The sequence below is a fragment of the Triturus cristatus genome, chromosome 7 (genome assembly GCF_964204655.1).
Source record: "Triturus cristatus chromosome 7, aTriCri1.1, whole genome shotgun sequence".
Lineage (NCBI taxonomy): Eukaryota > Metazoa > Chordata > Amphibia > Caudata > Salamandridae > Triturus > Triturus cristatus.
In genome coordinates this window covers 1,700,607,683-1,700,620,496 of record NC_140590.1, presented here as the reverse complement: position 1 = coordinate 1,700,620,496, position 12,814 = coordinate 1,700,607,683, and the positions used below count along the sequence as shown (strand labels likewise).

At 49.1% G+C, this 12,814-nt stretch overlaps 1 protein-coding gene across 1 annotated transcript in view; it reads right to left on the bottom strand.

The window, feature by feature from the left end:
• Positions 1-12,814, bottom strand: part of LOC146812810 (alpha-2-macroglobulin-like protein 1) — a 630,734-nt gene that overhangs the window by 53,547 nt on the left and 564,373 nt on the right. Inside the window, exon 32 of the mRNA XM_085615203.1 lies at positions 833-957. Coding sequence (XP_085471329.1) covers positions 833-957 — 125 coding nt within the window. The remainder of the gene's footprint in view (positions 1-832; positions 958-12,814) is intronic.

Here is a 12,814-nt window from a genome sequence, read left to right as displayed (position 1 = left end):
CTACCTCTGTCCTAAACCATTGATTAGCAGGGATAGGAATTGCTATTTTTGGGAAGCTTCCAAATAGCAATTCCTTATCTATTTCTAAGTCAATTTTAGAAGTCAGTAAAAATGTAACATACTCCTAAAATAGGCATAGTACTTTGCTAAAAGAAGTTTTTTGATCGCAAACTCCTAATCGGAGTGTTTGCGACTGAAAAAGTACTTTTTGCACATGAGCCCATGCTCTCTCTTTGCTAGCTCACAGGGCTTCAACAGTTATCCATAAATCACAAAATAAAGAGTGCATGACAATGAGTCTAATGTGTAGGAAATGATCTGTGCCATTTCCCTGTCTCTTTGATTATGCCTGTCCAAGGGCAGGCAATGCCATAAGCCTTCTTTCTTTTGTTACCCACTCATGCAAGAGTGATTTGCATCAGGTCACTAAGCAGTACAGTGTTGACACACCAGGGGCACAGTTAACACCATAGCTGTGAAGAGCTGAACTCTACATAATAAACTATTGCAACAAATTAGGTGAATGACCACACAGTGTGGCTGCGGCCTATGAGCATGTGTGGGAGCAGGTGACCCAGCATATGATAGTAGATTATGTAAGGTGCTGCGCTATGGACATGTTTACAGAATGTACACTGTTACTAGGCTTGGTGATAAGTATAGGGAATTTTAGGTAGATCAATGTTTGTGACTGGTGAATATGCAGCTTGCTTTACGTGGACATTGTCTCAGTACTGTACAGTCTCTTGAGAGTGTAGACTTCCATGGCAGGTAAGTGCTGTGGCAAAGGTTCAGCAACTTACAGCACTCACCTCCCATTCTCACTACTTACATGACAGAAATGGCCAGTTCCATGCTACTAGGGTTCTGGCCAATGCAATCAGCTGGCGTGGTCACCACCTCAAGAGAAAAGGAATCCTCGCGAAGGATGGGTGGTTTGTTGTAGCGCAGAGTTAGCTGCAGAGCAAAGGAAAAAGCAACAGAGAAATCTAAAGTTCATGTGTGGAGGTAACAAACAGTCAAGGCACACTTCTGTAAACAGAAGGATCTACAGACATTGCAACTCTAGGCACAAAGTTTACATCTCTATCTGACTGTGATCAACTTTAGCTTTCCTTTTCAAAAGAAGATCAATTTTTCAGAAGTCTATGAATGTAAACACTGTGTCTAGTCTGGACAACAGTTTTGCAGAAGCAGCTAATTTTGAGAATGGTCATAAGGTGTGGCTAGAGAGAGCTTTAGCTGATTATTAAAGCTAATGTCATAAAACCAGCATTGGCAAAGCCAACAGGTCTGACTTTTCTCAAACATGCAATGGCAAAAGTAATAGGTCAGTTTTTTTTAGTTAGGAGTAGTGCATGGTGAAGGTTGAATGATTTTTTGTGTGATGTTGCCAGCTGTCCTGGAAAGAAAATACCAAAACGCTGAAACGTTTGGGCTACAGTGATATGTAAACTGGCAGAAAGGCCACATAGTTGATCAGACTTTATTAGCAGGGTTAAGTTGTACCATCAAACAAGAGTGTTATAAAAATGAGTTCGAAGATGGCGTTTGAGTTGGTGAACTTAAAAGGCATTAACAGAAAAAAATATATTCCTTACTTTTGACAAGGGGCCAGTACAGTACTTTCAATGCAACTGTATGAAGCTTACGTGTGTGCACGTATTACTTTGTGAACAAACAAATTGTAAATCCGACAACATTGTATAATGCCAGTTAAGTAAAAGAAATTAACTTGCAAGGCTCATTAGTAAATAGCCAATGCCTAAGCCTGACATAAAGCCAACCACAGGGCCGGACTGGCCGCACAGGTGAGGGCCGGTTTTGGGCACCCGGGGGCCGCTTTTGTTACAGGGCCTTTTTGAAGCATAGCTGCAAAATCGGCCCTGTAACAAAATCGGCCAAAAACCGGCCCTGGCAAAGAGCTCGGTGGCACCCCCAACCCCCACGGGTGGGGGGGAGGGGGCGACCGAGCACTTTGCCAGGGCCGGTTTTGGTTCCCAGTCCGGCCCTGGCCAACCAGGACATTCATCGTCATCCTGTCAGTAAATGTATCACTGAACACACACAGACTCCGAATGACAAACTACATGTCAAGTTGCTTCTGTAGCCTAGCAAAAGGACTAATTGGGCACCATCAGCCAATGGGAAAACAAATGAGTGACTGTAACCATTGAGCCTGCTAGCACAATGAGGGGCTGCTGAAAGAAGGCCCTTCATCATCTAAAGTCAGCAATGTGTGCGCGTCAGCTCAAAATGCCGTGGCACTGATGGACAGCCCATCCAAGCAATGGAAACCAATGGAAGACAATGGCTGGAGAAGACTGACCAAAGGCCCGCTCTCACTATATTATTTCCTACTTCTACTTTTTTTTAAATATCGCTAACATGAGTTCTCCAAACCTGCTAAAACTCCCTTCAGTGAGACCTAAAAAAAAGAAAAAAGTAGAATAGAGAGAGGGGATTTAGCTCTCTCTAGGTGTGCCACTTCCCAAGAAGGGTGGAAAGCATGGTGAAATGGATCGGGTATTCTAGAGTGTCCATAATATTCACCACCCTTGACCAGGAGTAACACATATATTATATTGTGCACCACCAACTCCCACCTTTTTTACCACTGTCAGCCACAGGATTCAATAAAGTTTAGGTCCCTAGTGGCTAGGTATTTTTTATAATTTATGTTCACTATCTCACTGACCCTTCCCCTCCTATCTTTTAGTAATATAGCCCACACCTTCCAGAAAGTGCTTCCACTTCTCCGTTGGTTTCAGCACGACCCGTCCCGCAGCGGGGTGGGAAGAACCTGATGATGAAGCATGCCAGCAAGGAACCTTTTGGTGGGTGAGGGTTATTTTAAGAAAAGTAAATCTTTTCCCCTAAGGAATACTACTATATCTGGAAGGATATCAGTTTAAGCTTTCCAGTATTTTCTTGTCTACATATGCTGTGTCCTGTGTGTCACGGAGATGATCGCAATGATCTGCCACCTCAGCTCACGTAAACTAGTAGTTAGTTAGTAATAGTTAGTGAGGGGGTGCTGCTTTGAGGGCAGTCCTACAGTTGCCCACACCCATGCCTCACAGGCGACCCTGCTAATTAAAAGGAGATGGCTACTTGTGTCTTCATTTCATTTACCGCCAAAACTCAGTTGCACTGTCATATCCACACATGAAGACCCCCCCCCCCCCCCACCCCTCCCCCGGGGTGACAAGCCATGCTCTACAAGACCCGATGATTGATATCCCCAAAGCAGGCCTGTGTCTACGTCATTACAATGGCGACAATTACCTGAATTACAAATGACTCAAATGATGCCTGCTTGGGCCGGTGGGGCAGACGCTATGGCCCCATGACATCCCTTCTCTCCCCATGAACCTGACATGATGGTGGGGAAGGTTGCGATACACTTGTGTGCCTCGAAACCCTGGACTTGACTCAGAAGGGCATAATTGTGCCTGTGCTCTGTATCTCTATCTGGGACACTGGCGGCCCTGAACATTGAACAGGTGCAGCAGCAAGGCAGTAAATGCGCAGAGTTTGATGTGCACCTTTTCAAATTGGTTGTCACCAATGTGCCTGTCTAGGACATAGTTACTTGTGTAAGGCTGGGCTGCTCCAAATAACAATGGCCTACTAGCATACAGCTGCATCTCTATACATGAGAAACCAAAGAATCAAGGCAGACCGTTGTCTGTGAGTGACAGCAGCAGGACCATCAGGATTCCGATAGAGAATATCACATAAGTGCGAATGATGTCAGAACTCACATATTCATTCGCACTTCTACCTATACATTCCTCTAAATGATTTAAGCACTCACTCCAGAGATATGTTTGTTGCCTACATGTCACTTTGCCTAATGGTACATGTTCTGAAAGCATTGAAAGCTTGTACTACTCTGGGCAACTAAATTTAGTCTGCAGCAAATGGAAGATTGCACTTGCTGCCTTCAGTGAGACAGAGAAGCCTGCTTTGCTGCTGCCATGATGTAGCCATTCTTTGGGGAAGCAAAGCTTGCACTGCTGCTGCCCAGTTTGTACCTATCCTGCAATGGCGAAAGCTTGTGTTTTTTCTCCCCAAGTTACAACTCTCCTGTGATGGACGGAAGCTTGCACGTGCCCAAAGCTTTCCTGTGCTATAAAGAAAGGGAGGGTGTTTCCACTGATTTTGTCCCATCTTATGGAAAAAACAAAGGATATTTTAAATGCATGTACATAAAATGCCCAGGCCAGTCAGAAGCTTTAGTGGGACCAGAGCCTAAAACTAAACTACTTGCAGGGTCCTGACCCAGAGACCTTGGGTTCAACCCCGGCTTCCCAGCTTGACCAAACTGTGCAACTTTGGGCAATTACTCCTCTTCGCTCTGCCTCCATTTCTGTGAGCATCATGTATGACATCACATTTGACAGCACCTTTAATTAATTCAGGCCAGGATGCACACGTCACAAAAACCTCTCTTGTATATGGTTACATAGACAAAAATGTTGCTCCATCTATAATAACAATAAAGGCCTTGTTTAGGAGACACAAGACAACCACTTGCCTCTGTGGTCACTAATAAAATTGGCAACAAGCCAAAGGGGGAAAGAAAGCGATAACCATCCAGGATCTGAATTGCACAATGTTTAATCAGGAAACCTGGTTTCAATCCCAGCTTCCTAGCTAGACCTTACTTTGTGACATTAGGCAATTACTTTTTTTCTCTGCACCTACTTTACAGTGACCATCTCGCATAAGAGCACCTTGAAATACTCCAGTTCAGAGAGTCACTGTCACAAATCTCTCTTGTATATGTTTTAAAACACCATAATGTTGCTCCATAGGCCTATATAGAGTAAACAAAACGACTGACTTGCTTCTTGAGTCATTTTTAGGTCTCGCTGAGTCAGCTCGGAGATACATTTTGTAGGTGAGTTTTCAAAGTTCTGCTGGCTGGCCTAGCGCTTGCGTTCACGCGAGCGTGCACGCGCGCATCTGCCAGCTTTCAGCCCCGCACCGCATCGCACACAACTCGACAGCCTACTTTTGCCATCACGCGTGCGCACACCACTCGTGCGGCGCGCTTGCGCTTGTTGCATTTGCAGCACTCTTAAACCATGCAAAATACTTGTTGATCGCAGCGCCTTGCCTGTGATTTACCAATCTCGTTTTGGTGGCCACAGCACGCAGCATTTGCTGTTTTCTTCCTCTCCACCCCCTCACACAGGAGATGAAAAGCTTTAAGTTCACTCTGGGTTATCAAGATAAAGGTTCTCTTGCCTGAAACTGTGTGATTATCTGTTTCTGCATCCCCTTTTACATGAAGCCTCCCTTCTGGCTTAAACTATCGCTTAATGGCGATAATTCGTCTAGTTTGTAATCTTTACTTCTACGCGCTGAGAAATCCCGGAGAACATATAGGCATCAACCGGGTCTCAATGCTCAGTGCTAAGAAACGGGCACTACAGGGCAGAAGAGCCGCCTGGGGGAACATGCATGGTCCTTAATCAAGACCGTGGTTCAGGAGTGTCGCTTTCACTTTCGCGACCACAGGGTGAAAATGTGACTTTCTTTCACAAATGGTGTCTCCCTCATTGAGAAAGGGGTGAGTGGAGCGCAGCTAAAGTCAACATCCCGGTTGTGGGCTTTTCTCGCATCCTCTATTCTGTCCGACTCGTTTCTGGCAGCATTTCTTATATCAAGACATTTGCAGCCTGCGGGGGTGGTTTGTAAAGAGAATGGAAGTCATTCTTCCGAGTAGATCAGACGTCGATTTTCTGGGTAACCCAAGGAGCACGCACTCGAACACGGCACCGGCAATCGCTAGACGGCACACAGGACCATACTTCCGCTGACTGCATCAGTTCGCAACTGTATTTGGCAATGCAAGCACAGGGGAAAAGGGGTAGGAGACAGTTGCTCAATACGCTTGCATTCAGTTTCATTTCTCGCTGTCCGCACGAGAAGTAGAAAGTTAGGCTCCCTCCCCGCTCTGTACATGACTGCCCGGGTTTAAACTTTGTACAGAGCGAGGCGCCCCCCACCCTCCCATCACCAACTCACTGGTTACTTACTTTCTGCCAGCACTCCATTTCCTCAGACAGCAGCAGCCACACCTAGCGCTTCCTAAAGCACAGGAAACCCTCAGCCGCTAACATGGGCAGCCCGATTTTGTGGAGTTTAATTCTGGTGTTATCTGGTGAGTGTAGCGCCTTGAATTGAGCACTTTTGTTCATAATCAGTTAAGTGGAATTTTAAATACGTGTTGTTCGTTTTAATATTATTTACGATACAGCAGATTGTTTCCCTGAGCAGCACGCATGAATGGTGTGGCCGCACAATCGCATAATTCCAGTGGCCCTGGTTATAATAGAACAATCCAACATAGAATGGTACCAACTCTCCCTGCTGAAGAAAGCTACACAAACATCAGGATAACTGTCTGGGTCCGAGTAACCTGGCATGTGGACGAAGGCGCCCCCTCCTCTCCCAGGGAGAGGCCTCAGCTCCCTAGCAGGCACAGCTTTGCACTCCAGAAAAGAGGTACCCCACACCTCTTGCACAGCATCTCTACACGGACTCTGCTCACACTTACACACTTCGACCCTCAGGCGGACCAGGGACTTCCTCTCTCGCAACAGCAGTTGATGCCCCTCCAGGGGTGCCTGGCTTGGGATCGGGGCACCCGCATTTGCGTGTTCATTTGCATATGTCCCGCAAGCACCGTAAGCAAAGCTCTGTCCTGCTGTAAACACTTGTGGTGTTGCATTTCAGAGACCTCTACCGGGACCCACAATCTCCGGTCCTATTCGGGTTGTAGTGTGCGTTCTAGTCTCGCACGCTGTGTGATGACGCGGCGCGCGAGAGGAGAACGCGGGCGGGAGCACTGCGCATGCGCGAGCCGCGAGGCGCGGAGATAGAGCCCGCCGCAGCGCGAGAAGGTTGTGTGGCCCGGCGCTCTTATGTGTATTTGTAGTACTTAATAAATAGTGTTGTTCTACGAAGCCTGCATCCTGTGCTGATTGAGAGTGCCCACCAGCATCATTACAGTGGCGACGAGGATGGGATTGGTGCAATCTTAGCCAGCTGAAGGACCCTGAACCACCGACAGGGAGCACAGGCCAAGGCAACAGTAACAAGCACAAGGGGAGGACAAGAAGCGGAGCGGTCCCCAAAGAACACACACGAAGAGCGCGGCAGAGGCAGTGAACACAAGGTACAGACCACGTGCAGAGGCCTATAGACAGGGGCGCAACTGCGAGAAACACACGTGAAGCCCAGTCGCAGAGGTACAGACCGCGTGCAGAGACCTATAGACGACGCGCAACTGCGATAAGCACACGGGAAGCCCAGTCGCAGAGACCCTGGCGGAAGCGGCAGCAAGCAGCGAAGGGGGGCCAAAAGAGAAGCGACAGCAGGAGCAGGGAAGACCAGAGCGGGGAGACACACCGGGAAGTCCAAGAGGCCCAGGCGCTGCGCCAAGTAGGAGGGAAGAGATGAGCACCCAAGGGTCCTCGCTAACGGCGCTCATACCATTTCTGCCAAGACCGGGAGAACCTCAAATGAAGTGGGAGGACTGGCGGGAATATTTTAAGAACTACCTGGCGGCCCTCGAAGATGAGAACGGTGAAGAGTTCCCCAGCGCGAGGAAGAAAAGAATACTCCTGCATAATTTAGGCCCGGAAGGCATATGAGTCTACCAGAATCTAGTGCCGCCACTCAGGCAAAACGCGGACGATGACGTATTCAAGCACGCCATGGAGGACCTTGATGCCCACTACCGCCCGGCGGTGAGTGTCTCTATAGACAGGTACAACTTCCAACAGAGGAAACAGGAGCCGGGAGAAACCATCGATGAATACGTAGCAGCCTTGAAGAAACTGGCAGTGACTTGCAAATATGGAGCCCTGCACGATGAGTTCATCAAAGACCAAATCGTCATGCATACCACGAATAAAAGTGTGCAAGATAAACTGTGGGCGAATAGCGAGGCGCCTCTGAAAGACGTAATAGCGATGGTGAAGAAAGCGGAGTTGACCAAACGGTGTGCGGAGGCAGCAAAACGGGAAGTGGTCCCCAAAGTCATGGTGAACAGAGTGGATGAAGCAGACGCGCAAGGAAGAAGCAGGCAACCGGCGCAGGAGGGCAGAGGACCCCCGAAGTGGAAAGGGAAGACGGGCCAAACGGGGAAGCAGGCAAAAGACAACAACGGAGCCTGTTACAGATGCGGCAGTCCCGCACACGCAGCCCAGGACAAGAGATGCCCCGCGTTCCGGGCGAAGTGTATGTTCTGCGGCATAATGGGTCACTACGAGAAAGTCTGCCGGAGGAAAACGAAGAGACCCGTGGTGAAGTACGTGGAGCAAGAGATACCAGGAGAGGAAGATGAGCAAGAGGACGACGTGGAGATCCTGTGCATTGAGGATCAGGTGCTCGGGATAGATGGGAAAAGAACCCGCAAACCCCAATGCGACATGACGATTGGAGGGGTGAACATCCAAATAGTAATAGACTCGGGGTCTCCATACACCATCATCCAGAGAACAGTATGGAAGGAGCAGTTTAAACCTACGCTGGGACCGAAGCTGGAACCCCCAGACATTCGGCCGGTAAAGTACACAGGAGATCCAATACCCATGGTAGGGTACCGGAAACTGACCTTTGAATTCCGGGGAAGACAAGCTGAGTGCAAGCTGTACATAGCGGAGAAAGGCCCCTCTGTACTGGGATGGATGGACCAAGGGGATCTAGGGATCAAACTAGATCCGGGAGGCGACACACAAGTCCTCTTGACAGCGCCAGGGAGCTGGCCGGTACTGGAAGCAATGAAGCACAAATTCCCGAAGGTGTTTGGAGGAAAGGTGGGGAAACTGGAGAAATTTACACACAGGATAGTACTTAAGGAAAACTCCAGCCCGGTGTCCCACAAAGTCAGGAACATACCCTTGGCGGTGAGAGAAGCGGTGCAGACGGAGCTACACAGGTTGGAAAAAGAGGGAATAATAGAGCCGATCGACAGTGCGGAATGGCTTGCCCCCCTGGTAGTGGCGTGAAACCCAACGGGAAAGTCCGTCTCTGTGTGGACCTTAGGGAACTAAACAAATGCCTCATAGTAGAGAAATTCCCGCTACCTCGTATCGAGGAAATGCTGGCCAAGACAAAAGGGATAAAATGGTTCTCCACCATCGACCTAACGTCTGCATATCACCAAATAGACCTGCATCCATCAAGCCGGAAGTTGACATCGTTTATCACACCCTTTGGGTGCTACCAGTTTCGGAGAATGCCATTTGGACTAGCATCCGCAGCAGCGGTGTTCCAAAAGCTGATGCATCGGCTGTTTCAGGACATTGAAGGCGTCCAGTACTTTCAGGATGACATACTCGTGATGGGGACAGACAGAAGAGACCACGACGAGAGGTTAGAGAAAGTACTCAGAGTGCTAGAGGACAAAGGCCTAACGGCGGAATGGGAAAAGTGCAGGCTGGGAATGACATCAGTCACCTACCTGGGGCACGAAATAGGAGGTCATGGCATCACACCCAAAAGGACGAATGTGGAAGCGATATGCAAGGCGACCGCACCCAACAACAAAGAGGAAGTGAGGTCCTTCTTAGGGATGGCCGAGTACTACAGCAAATTCGTGCCACACTTCGCCACCAAGACCCATCACCTTCGACAACTAACAAGGGACAAAACAAGCTACCAATGGACAGAAGACACACAGAAGGAATTCGAGGCACTGAAAAAGGACATCAGTCGAGCAGTACCTTTGCAAGGATATGACCCTCATGGTCGGTCGATTCTGACGACAGATGCCAGCGAGAAAGGCCTAGGAGCGGTGCTCATGCAAGAAAGGAGCGATGGACAGGTGGAAACGCTAGCTTCGCGTCCAGAACCCTCTCACCCACGGAGCAGAAATATAGTGTGATTGAGAAAGAGATGCTGGCGGTGGTGTGGGCGATGGGGAAATATCGCCAATTCCTATGGGGCACAAGATTCTTGCTGAAAACTGACCACAAGCCACTGATAAAGGTGCTCACCTCAAGCGGGCATGCAGGGGCCACACCCCGCATAGCGAAAATGACACTCAAACTACTGGAGTACCGGTACGATGTGGAGTACATCCCGGGGACGAGGAACAAAGTGGCAGACTATCTCAGCCGAGCAGCAGCTATGGAAGGCGCCTCATACATGATGCCCGAAGAAGACGAGATGGTGGCAGTAATGGATGACCCCGAGAGGGTGATAAACAAACAAGAATGGATACAAGCGTATGAAGAAGACGAGGACATCCGCAAGGTCAAGGAACACATAATAAAGGGATGGCCAGAGAAGAGACGGTTAGGAGAGGCTCTCCGGAAGTATTTCGAAGTGCGAGAAGAGCTATCGGTAGGAAACGAGGGAATATTCCTGTACAGGAGAGACAAAGTGGTTCCTCCAGAAACAGTGGTCCCCCGATTACTCGCAATGCTACACGAAGGGCACTTGGGAATCGTAAAATCAAAGGCGAGGGCTAAACACATGTACTGGTGGCCCGGAATGGACGCCCAGGTGGAGAGGCAAGTGAGAGAGTGCGGCCAGTGCCAGGGAGCCGACAAGACGCTAGTCCCACTACGGCCGGCGATAGGGAAATTCCCATTACCAAGTGGGCCATGGGAAGACGTGGCGGTGGACATCCTGGGACCAGTGCTGGACATCCACGGAACGCCCCAATACCTCTGTGTCCTGGTCGACAAGTATTCCAAATGGCCGGAGATTCACATACAGGAAGAGATGGAAGCAGAAACAGTGATAAAATTCCTCACGTCCGTTTTTCTAAGGGAAGGCATCCCCAGAACGCTATTGAGCGACAATGGACCCCAATTTAGATCGGACAAATGGAACAAATACGCAGAACGCAATGGGATAAAATTGCTGCACACGGCGGTGTACCACCCGGCAAGCAATGGGCAGGTGGAGCGCTTTAACAGAGTACTGATGGGATCTATCCAAGCAGCCATCATGGTAGGGAAAGATTGGGAGAAGGAGGTTCAGAAAACAGTGTGGGCCTACCGCATCACCCCCACAGGGACGGGGTACAGCCCCTTCTAAATCCTAAGGGGGAGACACCCCTTCACTAAAGACAATGTCATCTGGAGAGAAAAGACATTAACGAGTAACTGGTCGCCAGCAGTAGTGCAACACAACCTGGAGAAGGCCCAGAGGCTGTACTCGGAGCATTACAACAAGAGACGGACAGTCAAGAACGCCACTCTGGAGAAAGGAGAGTGGGTGAGAGTCAAGCTAGCGGTACGAAAGAAGAAGGGAGATAGCAAGTACAGCCCCCCTCTACAGGTAGAAGAGGCATACGAGAGAGCCGCCTTACTCAGTGATGGGAACGTGTGGTCCCATGACCGCATGGCGAAATGCAACAAGATCCTGAAATGGCCAGAGGAAGAGACGGAGCAGTCAGGCCAAGGGACACTAACAAAAGACAATGAAGGAAACCAACACCCTGAAGGGAGAAGCGGACTGGAGAAAGAGAGCAGTGAGGAACGAGCACACCAGGGGTCGATGGAAATGGAAGAGCTAGTGACGGGGGAAGGCCACAGCCCGGACAGAGTGGGGCGAAGAGAACAACTTGGCCACAGCCCGGCTGCAAGCAATGAGTCTGGTAATCATGGCACCCCGGTAAGGCGCACTCGAACAGGCAGAGCGATAGTGAGGCCCAGCCGCTTCAAAGACTTTGAACTGGAGGGAGGGTGCATACCCTAGAGACTGCGAGGACATTGAGTTATCAGGGCCATGGAAAAGGAGGGAGATATGTAGTGTGCGTTCTAGTCTCGCACGCTGCGTGATGACGAGGCGCGGGCGGGAGCACTGCGCATGCGCGAGCCGCGAGGCGCGGAGATAGAGCCCGCCGCAGCGCGAGAAGGTTGTGTGGCCCGGCGCTCTTATGTGTATTTGTAGTACTTAATAAATAGTGTTGTTCTACGAAGCCTGCATCCTGTGCTGATTGAGAGTGCCCACCAGCATCATTACACGGGTGTCTTTAATGTGCCCACCTCGAAGGGGCTTTAATAAGATATAGCGCTTGACGGGGACGCACTATTTGATGATATCAGTGTGGGGTACACTACGAAATCATCTGTCAATGTTGCACTATTGGGCAGTATTAGGGCCTCGGGGTCATCTCTCTGATTTGTGCGACCGTGAGAGCATGAAGATGCATGCAAATATCCTTATATATGAAAAAGCATATATAATCAACTCCTGAATCCCAGAATTCCAGTGTTTGAGCCTGGTGTGAAGCTAATATGTGCTCGGGTTTGGAGTGTGTTGTTTTTTTCTTTTTTATAGACACAGGCGTCATTTTAAATAGAACTAATTTTACTTCCACGCTGACTCACACAACCCAACACACTAACTCTCCAGAATCACCTCCAAACACGGAACATACTCCTAAATAATATTCCACAACCACGCGCCAATAAACAGTCACTGTAAAAGGTTGGCTCTAGCTGATAAGCACAAAAGAACTCCCAGATGAAGACAGCGCCCTGATGCTATAATAAGGACTGAAAGCGCTATGCAAAGCCATAACATCATACTCACTGAAGTACCGAGTGATGGAAGCTGTGTCTAAAGGGGCAAACTATTCACCCCCTGTTAGTGGATCGATTTGCCCGTCAGTTATTGGTTGCACAAATCTGTGAGGCGCCCTCCGGCTTCCCACGCTTCCAGGTTTATACAGCGCCAACTCGGCATTGGAGCATTGTGACCATGGTAAGGTTTAACTTTGGTAAGAAGTTACGTTTGCAGTAACGGGCACTGTTTTGATGAACACCCTGCC